Here is a 17,221-nt window from a genome sequence, read left to right on the forward strand (position 1 = left end):
CTTCACTTCAGCCTCCCAAGTAGCTGGAACCATAAGCACGCACCACCATACCCGGCTAATTTTTGTTTGTTTTAGAATCAGGGCTTCCTTATGTTGCCCAGGCTGGTTTCAAATTCCTGGCCTCAAGTGATCCTCCCACCTTGGCCTCCCAAAGTGCTGGAATTACAGGCATGAGCCACCGCACCCAGCCTAAAATAAAATAGTAAATACACTATTGTTTGAAAATGAATACCCATATGCCTTATTAAAGCACCTTTTCACTTATGATTTACCACAATGCACAGTTTCCTTTCTTTAATAATGCATCGTTTCTTAAATATTTTAATATTTTGGAGTCTGGACTCCATTATACATCATTTCATCAGCTGGCAAAAATGCTTTCTGTGTTTTACCTTTGTTAAGTAAAAATTTCACAGGATGCACTGGTAAGCTTTAATCTCTTTGCCAGTATTATCTTACTTACTTTCTCTTTCTGATTTCCTTAAGAATTTCTTATTTTGTTGCAATATATTTACTTAGATAAGATACTTTAAAAATTTATAGAACAAAAGTGAAATTAAAAACAAGGCTTTGGAAAAATGAAAATATTTGTGCTAAAGCATCTTTTATTCTAAAATAGCAACCAAAGGGTCATAAAATAACCAATAAATTAAAAAACACTTAATAAACATTATGAAAAATCTTAATGAAAGTGAACAGTTAAGACCTTACCCTACAAAAGTATAAACATTTGCTCTGCAAATGTAAACATGAAGTAATTTCCTTTAAAGTAAAAAAGATTTATTTCAGTAGATTTAATTATAATGCCAAATGATCATCTTATATCTATAATTTATACAACAGAATTATTTTCTAGTAAAATCTCAAAATTTTGTAAAATTTTCACTTTTACAATTTAACAAAGTTTTGTTTTTTTTGAGATGGGTTCTCACTCTGTCACCCAGGCTAGAGTGCAGTGATGTAATCTCAGCTCACTGTAACCTCTGCCTCCCATGCTCCAGCAATTCTCCCACCTCAGTCTCCTGAGTGACTGGGACCACAGGCATGCACCACCACATCCAGCTAATTTTTGTAGTTTTGGTAGAAAGCAGGTTTGGTCAGGTTGCCCAGGCTAGTCTCGAACTCCTGAGCTCAAGCAATCAGCCTGTCTTGGCTTCCCAAAGTGCTAGAATTACAGGGGTGAGCAACCACGTCTGGCCAAAGTTTATTTTTTAATATTATTATTAAATTCTACATTATTATTAAAATAACATTATTAAATTAATGAAAAATGATTTTATGACAAAGATCAGTAAAATTTAAAGAAAACACCAAAATATTAGCTGAGATAGGTTAAAGGAGTAATCTCTGAAAATGGGGTTCATGTATATGTATATATGTAAAATATTTTATAAAGTGTTTTAGTTTCTTTCTTTAAAGTATTTTAAGTATATATGAAATATCCTGTAAAAGGCGAAGCCTTACATAAACATTTCATGCAAAAAGTACAAAAGTGCATACTTACCCTTCTCCTCCCATTCTTGTTATTTTTAGACGAAAATCCACAGAATTCAGACTGGGAGGCTTCCATTTCAAAATATCATCACATCGACCAGGTTTATATTTCTAAAGTTAATTAAAATGACAATTATTACTAAGAAGCTAAAAATTAAACATTCAATGTATTAAATCTAATGTAACTTTTTATTAGGCAAAATTACTTCTTTTCTAAACATAATTTTTATCTTCAACAAACAAGTGAGGCTAGATATCCACCCTCTCATTGATGACCTTTCTTTTTTTCCTACCAAAGGCATGGAGACCCTTGCTTGTGAAAGTGCAGAAAAAGAACAAAACCAGTGATTCTACCCAATCTTTCTATGACTTAAAAGAAGCTTGATTTTTAAAAGTGCTTTTTTTTCTCTTGTTCAGCTTTACGGAGGGTAATTTACAATGAATAAAGTTAACCAATAAATCTGGACAAATATACACAGTTATACAACCATGACCATCATGAGATGGAACATTTCAAGGAGCTGAAAAAGTTTCCTGCTAACATTTGCAGTCAAGTCCCTCCCTTAGCTTTCTAGCAACAGTGATTCTGCCTTCTACCACTATAGTTGTACCTGTTCCAGTATACATAAGAAATACTTTAAAAATAAAAAACAAGTAAATACGTAAGATTTTTGAGACTAATCTATCCAGGTGTGTATTAGTATGTTCCTTTTCATTGCTGAATAGGATTCCATTGTATGTATATACCACAAATTGTTTACACATTTACAAGGTGTTAAGTATCTAGGTTGTTTCCAGTTTTAGGCTACATGAATGATGCTGCTCTGAACATTTGTATGCACATGTTTTCCTAACTCTTGGGTAAATGCCTAGGAGAGTGGAATAACTGTATCACGTGGTAAATGCATGTTTAGCTTTGTAAGAACTGTCAAACTGTAACATTTGCTATTCCTCCCAGAAATGAATGAGAGGTCCATTAGCTCCATCCACTTTGGACTTAGGCACTGTCAGTCTTCTTAATTTAGCCATGCTAACACGTGTGTCTCACCATTTTAATTTGCATTTCTCTAATGGCACAAAAATGGTAAAGACCTTTTCTTACGCTTATTGCTATCTGTATAGCTTCTTTGGTGAAGTGTCTGTTCAAAACGTTCCCTCTTGTTTTCACTGGGCTGTTTGACTCATGACTGACTTGTCAGAAATTACTCATATATTCTAAATAAATAGCCCTGGTTGGATGTACATATTACAAACATTTTCTATCAGTCTTTGCCTTTTACATTTTCTTAACAATTTCTTTTGAAGACCAAATTTTTTTATTTTAGTAAAGTCAATAATATCAATTTAAAAATTATAAAATTTGTGCTTTTTTAAGGAATATCTTCCTCAAGTCATTAAAATTTTCTACTATGTTTTCTTGGAGAAGTTTTATACTTTCAGCTCTTATTTTTAGGTATACAATCCATTTCAGGTTTATTAATTTCTATGGTATGACGCACAGGACTAGGTTCGGTGGCAGAAGAATATTAAAATGACCCAGCACCATTTGTTGAAAAGATTATCCATTCCTCAGTGAAACTGCCTTGGCCCTTTTCTTAAAAATAAATTATGGTGGCGGATCCAAGATGGCCAAATAGGAACAGCTCTGGAATGTAGTTCCCAGCGAGAACAACACAGAGGGTGAGTGATTACCACATTTCTAAATGAGTAATTACTGCCCACAGACCAGGAAATTCCCTGGATGAAAAGCTCCACAAGCTTCCAGCACGGCTGTTTCAACTGGCACAGTGGATCTCCACACAAAAACTCACATAAATCTCGGCGGCTGTTTCAACTGGTGCCTGGAACGACAGGGAGACAGAGCCACCCATTCAAATGAAAAAAAGGGGGCTAAAACAGGGAGCCAGGTGATCTGGCTCCATCGAGTCCTACCTTACAAAGACCAGCAATGTGAAATGCTCTGAACTGAGAGTTTCACAGCAAGCGCAGCTGGCCCCATGACAGTGCAGCTCTGTGGGGGAAAATGTGTCTGCCAGTACTGAGCCAGACCATGATTACCGAAGCAGTCTGCCATTAGTGAGGAAATCTGCCATTATTGAAGCAGACCGCCATTACCAAGGCAGTTCTAACTATACCTCTATAAACAAAACTGCAGGGAAGTTCACGCAGCAGCTGGGCAGAGCTCACAGCAGCTCAGCAATGCCTCTGCAGTCAGACTGTGACTAGACTACCTCCTAAATGCGCAGGGCATCTCTGAAAAAAGGCAGCAGCACATCAGGAACTTAAAAGTCCCACCTTCCCAGGACAGAGCTCCTCGGGAAAACGACGGTTATGAGTTCCGCTGCAGCAGACTTAAACATACCTGCCCAGCAGCTCCGAATGAAACAATGGAGCTCACAGATCAGCACTTGAGCTCCTATAAGGGTCAGACTGTCTTGTCAAGCAGCTCCCTGACCCCTGTATATCCAAACAGACACCTCATAACGGAGGGCTCAGGCCGACATCTGGTGGGTACCCTTCTGGGATAAAGATAACAGAAGAAACTGGCAGAAACCCTTACTGTTCTGCAGCCGCCACAGGTGATCCCCAGGCAAGCAGGGTCTGGAGTGAACCTCTAGCATTCCTACAGCAGAGGGGCCTGACGGTTAGAAGGAAAACTAAGAAACAGAAAGAAATAACTTCATCATCAATAAAAAGGATGTCCACTCAGAGACCCCATCTGAAAGTTACCAACTACAAAGACCACAAGTAGATAAATCCACAAAGATGGGAAGAAACCAGCCCAAAAAGGATGAAAACACCGAAATCCAGAACACCTCTCCTCCTCCAAGGGATCACAACTCCTAACCAGCAAGGGAACAAAGCTGGATGGAGAATGAGTCTGATGAATTGAAAGAAAACAGGCTTCAAAAGGTGAGTAATAACAAACTTCTCTGAGCTAAAAAAGAACACATTCTAACCCAATGCAAAAAAACTAAGAACCTTGAAAAAAGGTTTGATGAAATGCTAAGGAGAATAAGCATCTTAGAGAAGAATATAAATTACCTGATGGAGCTGAAAAACACAAGAGAACTTCACAAAGTATATACAAGTTTCAATAGCTGAACTGACCAAGCAGAAGAAGGATATCAGAGAATGAAGATCAACTCAATGAAATACAATGAGAGGGCAAGATTAGAGAAGAAAGAGTGAAAAGAAATGACCAAAGCCTCCAAGAAATATGGGACTATGTGAAAAGACTTAATCTACGCTTGATAGGTGTACCTGAATGTGACAAGAGAGAATGAATCCAAGCTGGAAAACACTCTTCAGGATACTAACCAGGAGAACTTCCCCAACCTAGCAAGGCAGGCCAACATTCAAGTCCAGGAAATACAGAGAACACCACAAAGATATTCCTCAAGAAGAACAACCCCAAGGCACTTATTTGTCAGATTCACCAGGGTTGAAATAAAGGAGAAAATACTAAGGGCAGCCAGAGAGAAAGGTCGGGTTACCCACAAAGGGAAGCCCATCAGACTCACAGTGGATCTCTGAGCAGAAACCCTACAAGCTAGAAGAGACTGCAGACCAATATTCAATATCATTAAAGAAAAGAACTTTCAACCTAGTATTTCATATCCAGCCAAACTAAGTTTCATAAGCAAAGGAGAAATAAAATCCTTTACGAACAAGCAATTGCTCAAAGATTTCATCACCACCAGGCCTGCCATATAAGAGCTCCTGAAACAAACACTAAACATACAAAGGAACAACCAGCACCCACCAGTCCAAAAACATACAAAATGGTAAAGAGCATCAACACAATGAATAAACTGTGTCAACTAATAGGCAAAACAACCAGCTAGCATCAAAATGGCAGGATCAAATTCACACATAAAAGTATTAACCTTAAATGTAAGTGGGCTAAATGCCCCAATCAAAACACACAGACTGGCAAATTCGATAAAAACTCAAAACTCATCAGTGTGCTGTATCCAGGAAACCCATCTCAGATGCAAGGACAACACAGACTCAAAATAAAGGGATGGAGAAAGATTTACCAAGCAAATGGAACACAAAAAGAAGAAAAAAAAAAACAGGGTATCAATCCTAGTCTCTGATAAAACGGACTTTAAACCAACAAAGATCAAAAGAGAAAAGAAGTGCATTACATAATGGTAAAAGGATCAATGCAACAAGAAGAGCTAACAATCCTAAATATATACACACCCAATGAAGGAGCACCCAGATACATAAAGCAAGTTCGTAACAACTTGCAAAGAGACTTACACTCCCACACAATAATAGTGGGAGACTTTATCACACCACTGTCAATATTAGACAGATCAATGAGACAGAAAACTAACAAGGATATCCCGGTCTTGAACTCAGACCTGGAACAAGCAAGCCTAACAGACATCTATCTATAGAACTCACCACCCCAAAGCCACAAAATAAACATGCTTCTTAGCACCACATTGCACCTACTCTCAAATTGACCACATAATTGAAAGTAAACAACTCCCCAGCAAATGCAAAAGAACGGAAATCATAACAAACAGTCTCTCAGACCACAGTGCAATCAAATTAGAACTCAGGATTAAGAAGCTCATGCTAAACCGCAAAACTACATGGAAACTGAGTAACTGGCTCTTGAATGTTGACTGGATAAACAATGAAATGAAGGCAGAAATAAATATGTTCTTCAAAACCAACGAGAACGAAGACACAACGTACAAGAATCACTGGGACACATTTAAGGCACAGTCTAGAGGAAAATATACAGCAATAAATGCCCACACGAGAAGCAAGGAAAGATCTAAAGTCAACACCCTATCATCAAAATTGAAAGAGCTAGAGGAGCAAGATCAAAAAAACTCAAAACCTAGCAGATGACAGGAAATAACTAAGATCAGAGCAGAACTGAGAGAGACATAAAAAACCCTTCAAAAAATCAATAAATCCAGGAGGTGGATTTTTTAAAAGATAACAAAAAAGACAGACTGCTAGCCAGATTAATAAAAAAGAAAAGAGAGAAGAATCAAATAAATGCAATAAAAAACAATAAAGGAGATATCACCACCAATTCCACAGAAATACAAACCACCATCAGAGATTACTACAACTCTATGCACATAAACCAGTAAACCTGGAAGAAATGGATAAATTCCTAGAAACTTGCACCCTCCGAAGTCTAAACCAGGAAGAAGTCGAAATCCTGAACAGACCAATAACAAGGGCTGAGGTTGAGGCAGTAGTTAATAGCCTGTCAACCAAAAAAATCCCAGGTCCAGATGAGTTAACAGCCGAATTCTACCAGACATAGAAAGAGGACTTGTTATCACTCCTTATGAAACTACTCCAAACAATACAAAAAGAGGGAATCCTTCCCAAATCATTTTATGAGACCAACGTCATCCTAATACCAAAATCTAGCAGAGACTCAACAAAAAAAGAAAACTTCAGGCCAATATCCATGATGAACATCATCGACACAAAAATCTTCAATAAAATACTGGCAAACCAATTGCAACAGCACATCAAAAAAGCTTATCCATCATGATCAAGTAGGTTTCATCCCAGGGATGCAAGGGTGGATCAACATACACAAGTCTATAAACATAATTCACCACATAAACAGAACCAAAGACAAAAACCATGATTATCTCAAGAGATGCAGAGAAGGCCTTCAACAAAATTCAACAGCACTTTATGCTAAAAACTCTCAATAAACTAGGTATCTCAAAATAATAAGAGCTATTTACAGCAAACCAACAGCCAATATCATACTGAATGGGCAAAAACTGCAAGCATTTCCTTTGAAGTCTGGCACTAGACAAGGATGCCCTCTTACACCACTCCTATTCAATATAGTATTGGAAGCTCTAGCCAGAGCAATCAAGCAAGAAAAAGAAATAAAGGGTATTCAATTGGGAAAGAAGAAAGTCAAACGACATGATTGTGTATTTAGAAGACCTTATCGTCTCAGCCAAAAATCTCCTGAAACTGATAAGCAACTTCAGCAAAGTCTCAGGATACAAAATCAATATGCAGAAATCACAAGCATTCCTACACATCAATAATAGACTTAAAGAGAGCCAAATCAAAAACGAACTGCCATTCACAATTGCTATAAAGAGAATAAAATACCTAGGAATACAACTAACAAGGATATAAAGGACCTCTTCAAGGAGAACTACAAACCACTGCTCAAGGAAATAAGAGAGGATACAAACAGATGGAAAAACATTCCATGCTCATGGTTAGGAAGAATCAATATTGTGAAAATGGCAATACTGCCCAAAGTAATTTATAGATTCAATGCTATCCCCATTAAGCTACAAATAACCCTTGTCACAGAACTGGAAAAACCCACCTTAAACTTCATATGGAACCAAAAGAGAGCCGCATAACCAATACAATTCCTAAGTAAAAAGAACAAAGCTGGAGGCATCACACTATCTGATTTCAAAGTATATTACAAGGCTACAGTAATCAAAACATCATGGTACTGGTACCAAAACAGAGATATAGACCAATGGAACAGAACAGAGGCCTTGGAGGCGACGCCACACATCAACAGCCATCTGATCTTTAATCTGACAAAAACGAGCAATGGGGAAAGGATTCCCTGTTTAATAAATGGTGTTGGGAAAACTGGCTAGCCATGTGCAGAAAGCAGAAACTGAACCCCTTCCTGACGCCTTACACTAAAATTAACTCCAGATGGATTAAAGACTTAAACATAAGAACCATGAAAACTCTAGAAGAAAACCTAGGCAAAACCATTCAGGACATAGGCATAGGCAAGGACTTCATGACTAAAACACCAAAAGCATTGGCAATGAAACCCAAAATAGACAAATGGGATCTAATTACAGATCTCCTAACTACAGAAACTCCAGTGCTTCTGTACAGCAAAAGAAACAATCATTAGAGTGAACTGTCAACCAATAGAATGGGAAAAACATCTTTGCAATCTACCCATCTGACAAAGGGCTAATATCCAGAATCTACAAAGAACTAAAACAGATATATAAGAAAAAAACAAACAAACCCATTCAAAAGTGGGCGAAGGATATGAACAGACTCTTTTCAAAAGAAGACAAATATGAGGCCAACAAACATATGAAAAAATGCTCATCATTATCAGTCATTAGAGAATGCAGATCAAAACCACCTTGAGATTTCATCTCACGCCAGTTAGAATAGCGATCATTAAAAAATCTGGAGACAACAGATACTGGAGAGGATGTGAAGAAATAGGAACACTTTTACACTGTTGGTGGGAGTGTAAATTAGTTCAACCATTGTGGAGAACAGTGTGGCAATTCCCCAAGGATCTAGAAATAGAAATTCCATTTATCCTACCAATCCCATTACTGGGTATATATCCAAAGGTTTATAAATCGTTCCATTATAAAGACACATGCACACATATGTTCATTGTGGCACTGTTTCCAATAGCAAAGACCTGGAACCAACCCAAATGCCCATCAATGAGAGACTGGACAAGGAAAATGTGGCACACACACATCATGGAATACTATGTAGTCATAAACAATGATGAGTTTGTGTCCTTTGTAGGGACATGGATGAATCTGGAAACCATCATTCTCAGCAAACTGACAGAGAAGAGAAAATCAAACACCGCATGTTCTCACTCATAGGCAGGGGTTGAACAATGAGAACACATGGACACAGGGAGGGTAGCATCACAAACTGAGGTCTGTTGAGGGGGAAAAGGGGAGGGACAGCGGAGGGTAGAGAGTTGGGAATGGATAACATGGGAAGAAATGCCAGATATAGGTGATGAGGGGATGAAGGCAGCAAACCACATTGCCATGTATGTACCTATGCAACAATCCTGCATGCTCTGCACTTGTACCCCAGAACCTAAAGTGCAATAAAAAAAAATATATATATATATAAAATAAAATAAATTGTGTATGTATATGTCTAAATGTGCATACACACATATTTCTTTTCTCACTAATCTGTTGCATTGACATATATGTCTTTCTTTCTGCTAACAGAACAGTCTCAATTACTGTAACTTTATACATTTTGAAAATAGGCTATGTAAGTCCTCAAACTTTATTCTTCTTTTTCAAAACACTTTTAGCTAATGTAGCATTTACATTTCCACACAAATTTTAAAATCAGCTTGCCAATTTCTGTGAAAAATAAGCCTACTGAGATTTTAATGAGGACTACACTGAATCAATCAATAGGTTAGGGAAGAAATGACATCTTAACCAAATTTAATCTTCTGATTCATAAACACTGTAAGTCTCTCCATTTATTCATCCTTAAATGAATCTTAACAATGTTCTGTAGTATTCAGTATAAAGATCTTGCATGGCTTTTGTTATATTTATTCCTAATAATTTACTACTTTGGTGAAATTATCAACACAAAAATTCAGTTTTGCTTCTATACACCAGCAATAAAAATTGAAAGAAAAAAAAAAAGAAGAAAGTTTAAAAACTTACAATAGGTTTAGGTGCAGTGGCTCACACCTGTAATTCCAGCACTTTGGGAGGCAAAGGTGTGAGGATCGCTTGAGCCCAGGAGTTTGAGATCAGCCTGGGCAAGAAAGCAAGAACTTATCTCTACAAAAAAAAAAAAAATTAAAATTAGCTGAATATAGTGGCACATGCCTATAGTTTCAGCTCCTTAGGAGTCTGAGGTGGGAGGATTGCTTGAGCCTGGGAGGTCAAAGCTGTAGTGAGCCATGATTATGCCACTGAACTCCAGCCTGAGCAAGAGAGTGAAACTCTGTCTCAAAAACAAAAAAAGTACAATAGCACCTAAAGGAACAAAATATGTAGGAATTAATTTAATCAATTTCAATGATCTATATACTGAAAACTATGAACACTGTTTCTACGAAAAAAACGAAGATGCAAAGACATCTTCAGGTCCTTGGATAGCAAGACTTAATGTTGTTAAGGGTCAATACACCCAGAACAATCTACAGATTCAATGCACTCTCCATGAAAATTCCAACAGAGTTTTCCACAGAAATAAAAATGTGCTCTTCAAATTCACATCAAATTTCATGAGGCCTACAAGTCAAAACAATCTTGAAAAAAGAAAAAAGTGAAAGAGTCACACTCTTACTTTTCAAAACTTACTACAAAGCTACAGTAATCAAAACAGGGTGGTATTGGTATAAGGACAGACACACAGACCAACAGAAGAAAACTAACAGTACATAAATAAAGCCATACATCTATAGCCAATTAATTTCTTTTGCACAAGGATGTCAAGCCCATTCAACAAGGGAAACAATACTGTCTTTAAGAAACAGGTGGGACAGCTGGTTTTCCACAACTATAGTTTTGCAAAACTATGAAGCTGAACACCTACCTCACATCATATACAAAAATTAACAAAAAAAAGAATAAACAACCTAAATATAACATCTAAAACCATAAAAGTCTTAGAAGAAAACATAAGGCTTTGCAATCTTGGATTTAGCAGTGGATTTTTAGTTTTGATACCAAAACCATAAGCAACAAAAGAAAAACTACATAACTTGAGGCCGGGTACAGTGGCTCACACCTGTAATCCCAACACTCTGGGAGCCTGAGGTGGGCAGATCATGAGGTCAGGAGATTGAGACCATCCTGGCCAACATGGTGAAATCCAGTCTCTACTAAAAATACAAAATTAGCCAGGCATGGTGACAGGCACCCGTAATCCCAGCTACTTGGGAGGCTGAGGCGAAGAATCACTTGAACCTTGGAGGAGGTGACTGCAGTGAGCTGAGATCACTTCACTGCACTCCAGCCCGGATGACAGTGCAAGACTGTCAAAGAAAAAAGAAAGGCCTCCAGACTTCTTCAGCCTACATAACTGCGACTTTGCGCTCTTTAACCTACATCTCCCTAACCCCCTACTCCCAGCACTGGTAACCTTCTTCCTAATCTTAAACAGTAACTTCTAGTTTCAAGCAAACAAATCCCTCTGAATTCCCCCAGCTGATGGCCTGGGGGTGGGTGGGGCGCGGGCACAGCTCTCCCTCTGATTAGAGCTTGCTAATTTTTTCATCTTTCTAACCACAGAAGACTGTAAAGTTAGAACTGAAAGAGTAACTTATACCTGTTTCAATTAAGATAAGGAAGTACAGAATTAGTTTATCACCTATAATCAAAAGTTATTATTAGTAAGTTACCAACTGGGTTTGTTTCTCCCTCATTTAAAAGAGCTTATTAACCAAGTAGATTAATAATAGGTGTTTTTTGCACTCTGTTTCTACGTACGTACAACTTTTTGAGATTCCACATATAAGTGAAATCATACAGCATTTCTCTTTCTGTGTCTGGCTTATCTTGCTTAGTACAATATCTTCCAGCTCCATCGATGTTGTTATAAATGACAGGATTTTTTTTCTAAGTCTGAATAATATCCCATTGTATAAATATACCATAATTTCTTAATTGATTCACCCACTGAAGGACATTTAGATGGTTTCCATATCTAGGCTGTTGCGAATAATGCTGTAATGAACATGGGAACATATATATCTCTAGGTACTAATTTCATTTCTTTTGGTATGTACTCAGAGAAACTGTTGAGTCAATATAATAGTTTTTTTTTTTTAATTTTTTGAGGCGGCTTCGTACTGTTTTCCATAATGGCTATACCAGTTTACATTCCTGCCAACAGTGGGACGCCCTCACTCGCCACACCTTCACCAACTATTTTGTAGGTTATTTCTTGCATTTTCAATAAGCCAATAGGCATGAGGTAATATCTCAAAGAGGTTTTAATTTTCATTTCCCTGTGATTGGTGATGTTGAGCACCTTTTCATAGACCTGTTGGCCATTTTTATATCTTCTTTGGAAAAAAAGTCTATTCAAGTCCTTGGATTATTTGGTTTTTGTTTTGTTTTTGCTACCAAGTTGTGAATTCCTTTATGATAGATATTATCGCCTTATCAGATATGTGCTTTGCAAACATTTTCTCCCAATCTGCCTTTTCATTTTTTTTATTGTTTCCTCTGCTGTGCAGAAGCTTTTTAGTTGTAGTTTCAGTTGTCTATTTTTGCTTTTGTTGCCCGAACTTTTGATGTCACATCAAAAAGATAATTGCCAAGACCAATGTCAAGGAGCTTTTCCTCTATGTTTTCTTCTAGGAGTTTCACAGTTTCAAGTCTTACAGTTAGCATTTAATCCATTTTAAATGGATTTCTGTGTATGGTATAAGAGTCCATCCCAGTCTTTTATATGTGGATATTCAGTTTTCCCAACATCATTTATTGAAAAGATTATCTTCTCCCCATTGTGTATTCTTGATGTTCATGTCAAAAATTAATTGAACATATATACCTGGGTTTATTTCTGGGCTCTCTATTCTGGTCCACTGGTCTACATGTCTGTTTTTATATCAGTACTACACTGTTTTAATTACTCGAGCTTAGTAATATAACTTGAAACCAGGAAGTGTGATGCCTCCAACTGTGTTCTTCTTTCTCAGAATTGCTTTGGCTTTATTTCAGGGTTTTTAGTTCCCTACAAATTTTAAAATTGGTTTTTCTCTAGTTCTGTAAAAAATGTCATTGGCATTTAGATAGGGATTGCACTGAATCTGTATATCGCTTTGCGTAGTATGGACATCTTAACAATGTAATTCTTCCAATCCATTAACATGCAATGTCTATTTATTTCTATCATCTTCAATTTCTTCCATCTTGGTTAAATTCATTCCTAGGTATTTTATTCTTTTTGATGCTATCGTAAATGAGATTGGTTTCTTCTCTGTTTTCAGACAGACTGTTATTGGTGTAAAGAAATGTAACTGATTTTTGTATGTTGACTTTGCATCCCATAGCTTTACTGAATTAACGTATATTTTTATATAACTGGTTGTCTTTTTCCACATATAGGGTCATGTCATCTGCAGCAAGTGATAATTCTACTACTTATTTTCCAATTTAGATGCCTTTTTTCTTTTTCTTGTCTGATGTGCTTGCTAGTAGTTCCAGTATTATATTGAATAGAAGCACCAAGAAGGGAAAGCCTTGCCTTGTACCAGATTTTACAGGAAAAGCTTTCAATTTTTCCCCATTAATTATGATGTTAGCTGTAGTCTTTTCATAAATGGCCTTTGTGTTGAGGAAATTTTCTTCTATACCTATTGTATTGGAAGTTTTTGTCATGAAAGGATGTTGAAACATGCCAAATGCTTTGTCTGAATTGCGGAGATGCTCACGTGGTTTTTAGCTTTCATTCTGTTAATGTGGTATATCATACTGATTGATCTGCGTATGTTTACACCAACCTTGTATCCCAGGGATAAATCTCACTTGGGGGTTTTAAATGTATTCTGAGTATATAGTAAAAAAAAGAAAGGTAGTACCCGAGTGTCTTAAAATTGATTATAGAGGAAGGAACACTGTAAGCCTTGAAGGTTGAGTAATATTCATTCATGCAGATTTGCAGCATGAAGTAAATATGAGCAAAAACACTGGAGTAGAAAAATACAGGATGTGCTAAAGGAGAGGCAAGTCTCTCAATACAGCGAGGGTATTACGGAGGGTGAGGCCATATTATCAGAAAAATAGGAAGGAAAAATTGCTAAGTGTCTTAATACTAATATTTTTGAATTATGCAAGTCAAACTGCACTCTGATTTTTAATTTAATTTTTAAAATTAGATATGGAATCCTGCTATCTGGCCCAAGCTGGAATGCAGTGGCTATTCACAGGTGCGGTCTTAGCACTTCAGTCTTGAATTCCTGAGTTCAAGCAATTCTCCCATTATAGCCTTCTGAGTAGCTGGGATGAAGGATGCAATCCATTGCACCCATCTCAGTGGATTTTTATAAATTATTTAAAACCGTGAAAATCATAATCACAAGATTGTTTATTTCAAATGGAAGTCCATACAATGACAATTCAACGTAACTTAAATTTTACCAAGAAAGAAAAATCATTGGAATTGATAGGAAACACATTTTACCTGTGGAATATTTAAGAAAATAATATACATTATTTTCCCCCAAGTTTTGTATTGAAGTATAAGTATAAAATCAAATATATAATTTTTCAGTGTAAATTTTCATCCATATATTTGTCCCTGAAAAAATTTATTTAGGTAACATATATACTTCAGGATAATCACAAATAAATCTCTTTAGACTGGCTTTCAATATAAGTTTTCTCAGAATATTGAAACTGCAACATTTTCCCATTGTCGACCCATTAATGAGGAGAATCAGATAAAATTTAGTCATTTTCCTAGTGAAGCTTTTTTGACAGGAAAGTCACCGGTCTTTAAGTAACAGTGGCTCATTACAGTAGCAAAGGGTCAAAAAAAGTAAGGGGAGAAAGGAGTGCCAGCAAGGGAGAATGGGCTCAAGAAAAAGAGTGAGTCTGTGTAGCTTGAAATACACTAACCACATCCCACTCCATCTGCAACCTCTGCCAAGGAAATTTCATACTTACAGACAAATCATTAGTTCCATTTCCTAGTTGTTTATGAGTGACTACAAGGCCACTTAAAAACCAACATCAATCTAAGTTAGTAAATTTAGAAAAGTTGAAAATTATGGTATAGTTTTAAAATATCTCATAATAAGTACCTAATGATAAATTCTAAAAAGCTTTAATATGTAATTTTATTTGTATAATAAATATTAAATATCATTCACATTCTCTTGCCTGGAAATCAAGACTAAATTTTGTCTAATAAGAAAACAACATGTACCAACTCTTCTCTTTTTACAGAGCAATAATTCAGAAACTTAAGTAACTCTTCATCTCATTGCATAACAAACCATCATATTAATTTGAAATACTAGACTTGATATTATTAGGAGTTTCAAAGCACCTTTATGAAAATTAATGATTAAAAATTTTTAGAAAATGGGGCCAGGCATAGTGGCTTATGCCTGTAATACCAGCACTTTGGGAGGCCTACGCAGGCAGATCACCTGAGGTCTGGAGTTCAAGATCAGTCTAGCCAACATGATGAAACTCCATCTCTACTAAAAATACAAAACTTAGCTGGGCATGGTGGTGCAAGTCTGTATTCCCAGCTACTCGGGAAGCTGAGGCAAGAAAATTGCTTAAACCTGAAAGATGAAGATCACAAGTGAATCGAGATCATGCCACTGCACTCTGGCCTGGGCAATAGGGTGAGACTCTGTCTTTAATGAATTAGAAAATGGTATTTTAAAAATACCGTAGTTCCCAGTTACTGAATGTAGATTCAACAATGACACAGATTCTGTGAGCAAAATATACTGAAGTAAACATTAGAATGTAATTCTACAGTAAAAATCACATCAATCTTTTTGCCTATAAAGCACCTAGTAAAATGCTCAAATACTTGAATAAAATAATTAAAAGTCCAGAATTTTGAAACTTACTACAAAATATCTCTCAGGTACACTTAACTTAAAAATTGAATATTTGAGATTATGAAATAAGCTAACAATATTTATGAATTATATATATAAAACACTATCAAATGATCCTTTTTTCATGATTCACAAAATAATAAGGGCAAATATATTATAAACACAGGAGTTGAATAAGACTTTAAGAAATATTATGATTTATCAAACTTGAAATAGAAAATCTTGCTGAACTATAAACAAGGATATAAAAACATCCTTTCATTCTACATGTTCTTGTGTATAGTCAGAGTAATACAATTCAATTTACCAGCATGTATTTAGGTTAAAATAATTATCAAAGCTATAGTTAACTAATAAATACAATACTTAGTTTATAGAACTATATTGTATCAGGTAGGCTGTCAAAAACAACTGGGGACATATTAGGTGTAAACACAATTACCAATATAACCCAAGATGTCCACTACCATCTTAAAGACAAAAATGTAATAAATGTAAACATCAGGCAGCAAAATAAGATGCTTAGGAAAGTACTGACCAGATGAGAATAGAATCTGGCTTAGAGGTAGAAGATGGCCATATGCCAAAGAGAAGTCTGTAAAACTAAGATGAGGAGGAAACTAACTGGAAGTATACGTGATATATATTTGTGGTGTAAAGCACCGGTTCTCAACAAAAGGAGATTCTGCCCCCAAGGGATATTTGGCAACGCGTGGAGACATTTTTGGTTGAACAAGAGGTGGGGAGGGGGTGCTACTGCCATCTAGTGGTTAAAGGCTAGAGCTAATACTAAACATCCTACAAAGCACAGGGCAGCTGCCCACAACAAAGAATTATCTAGCCCAAAATGTCAATGGTGCCAAGGTTCAGAAACTCTGATGTAAATGAAGCTAGCAGAAGTATCAACAAAGGAGCAACATATTTAGTCCCTCTTTGCCTCTACTAATGTAATTATTTTAAGCAAGTTCAAAGTAGGCTTTATCTCTCTCATTTGTAAAAATGCAGTAACAGCATTTGGCTTGCCTAAAACAGGATATCTAGACCAGAGATATCTAAAAATGCCTTGCAGGCTAATGTTATTCTATTATTTCCACTAGTAAAATGTGAGTAGTTATCACCAGGTTCTACAGTAAAACCTGAGACATAATGCCTTCTTCACAAAGATCATATCTGAAGCTAAGAAAGATCCCTGTCCTCACTATAATAATAGTTTTATTATAGAATTTATTTTTAAAGAAAAATTTAGAAATCTCAAACAGTAATGCTACTAGAGACAGCAAAACAATCAAATCAATTATGAACGTGCATTGTTCAAGAATCTATTATCTGCCTTTTCACTCTTACACACTATACAGAATCCATTCCTCTAAG

At 36.3% G+C, this 17,221-nt stretch overlaps 1 protein-coding gene across 3 annotated transcripts in view; it reads right to left on the reverse strand.

Annotated features, from left to right (window-relative positions):
- The window catches only part of RNGTT (RNA guanylyltransferase and 5'-phosphatase), a 343,904-nt gene that overhangs the window by 138,771 nt on the left and 187,912 nt on the right, over positions 1-17,221 (reverse strand). For all 3 annotated transcript variants that reach the window (XR_013534377.1, XM_017971256.3, XM_002746807.4), the window contains one exon: positions 1,505-1,605. Coding sequence is in view for 2 of the 3 variants with exons in the window: in XM_017971256.3 (XP_017826745.1) it covers positions 1,505-1,605 (101 nt within the window). In the remaining variant the exon portion in view is untranslated. The remainder of the gene's footprint in view (positions 1-1,504; positions 1,606-17,221) is intronic.

This window comes from Callithrix jacchus, chromosome 4 (genome assembly GCF_049354715.1).
Source record: "Callithrix jacchus isolate 240 chromosome 4, calJac240_pri, whole genome shotgun sequence".
In the NCBI taxonomy this organism is placed as follows: Eukaryota; Metazoa; Chordata; class Mammalia; order Primates; family Cebidae; genus Callithrix; species Callithrix jacchus.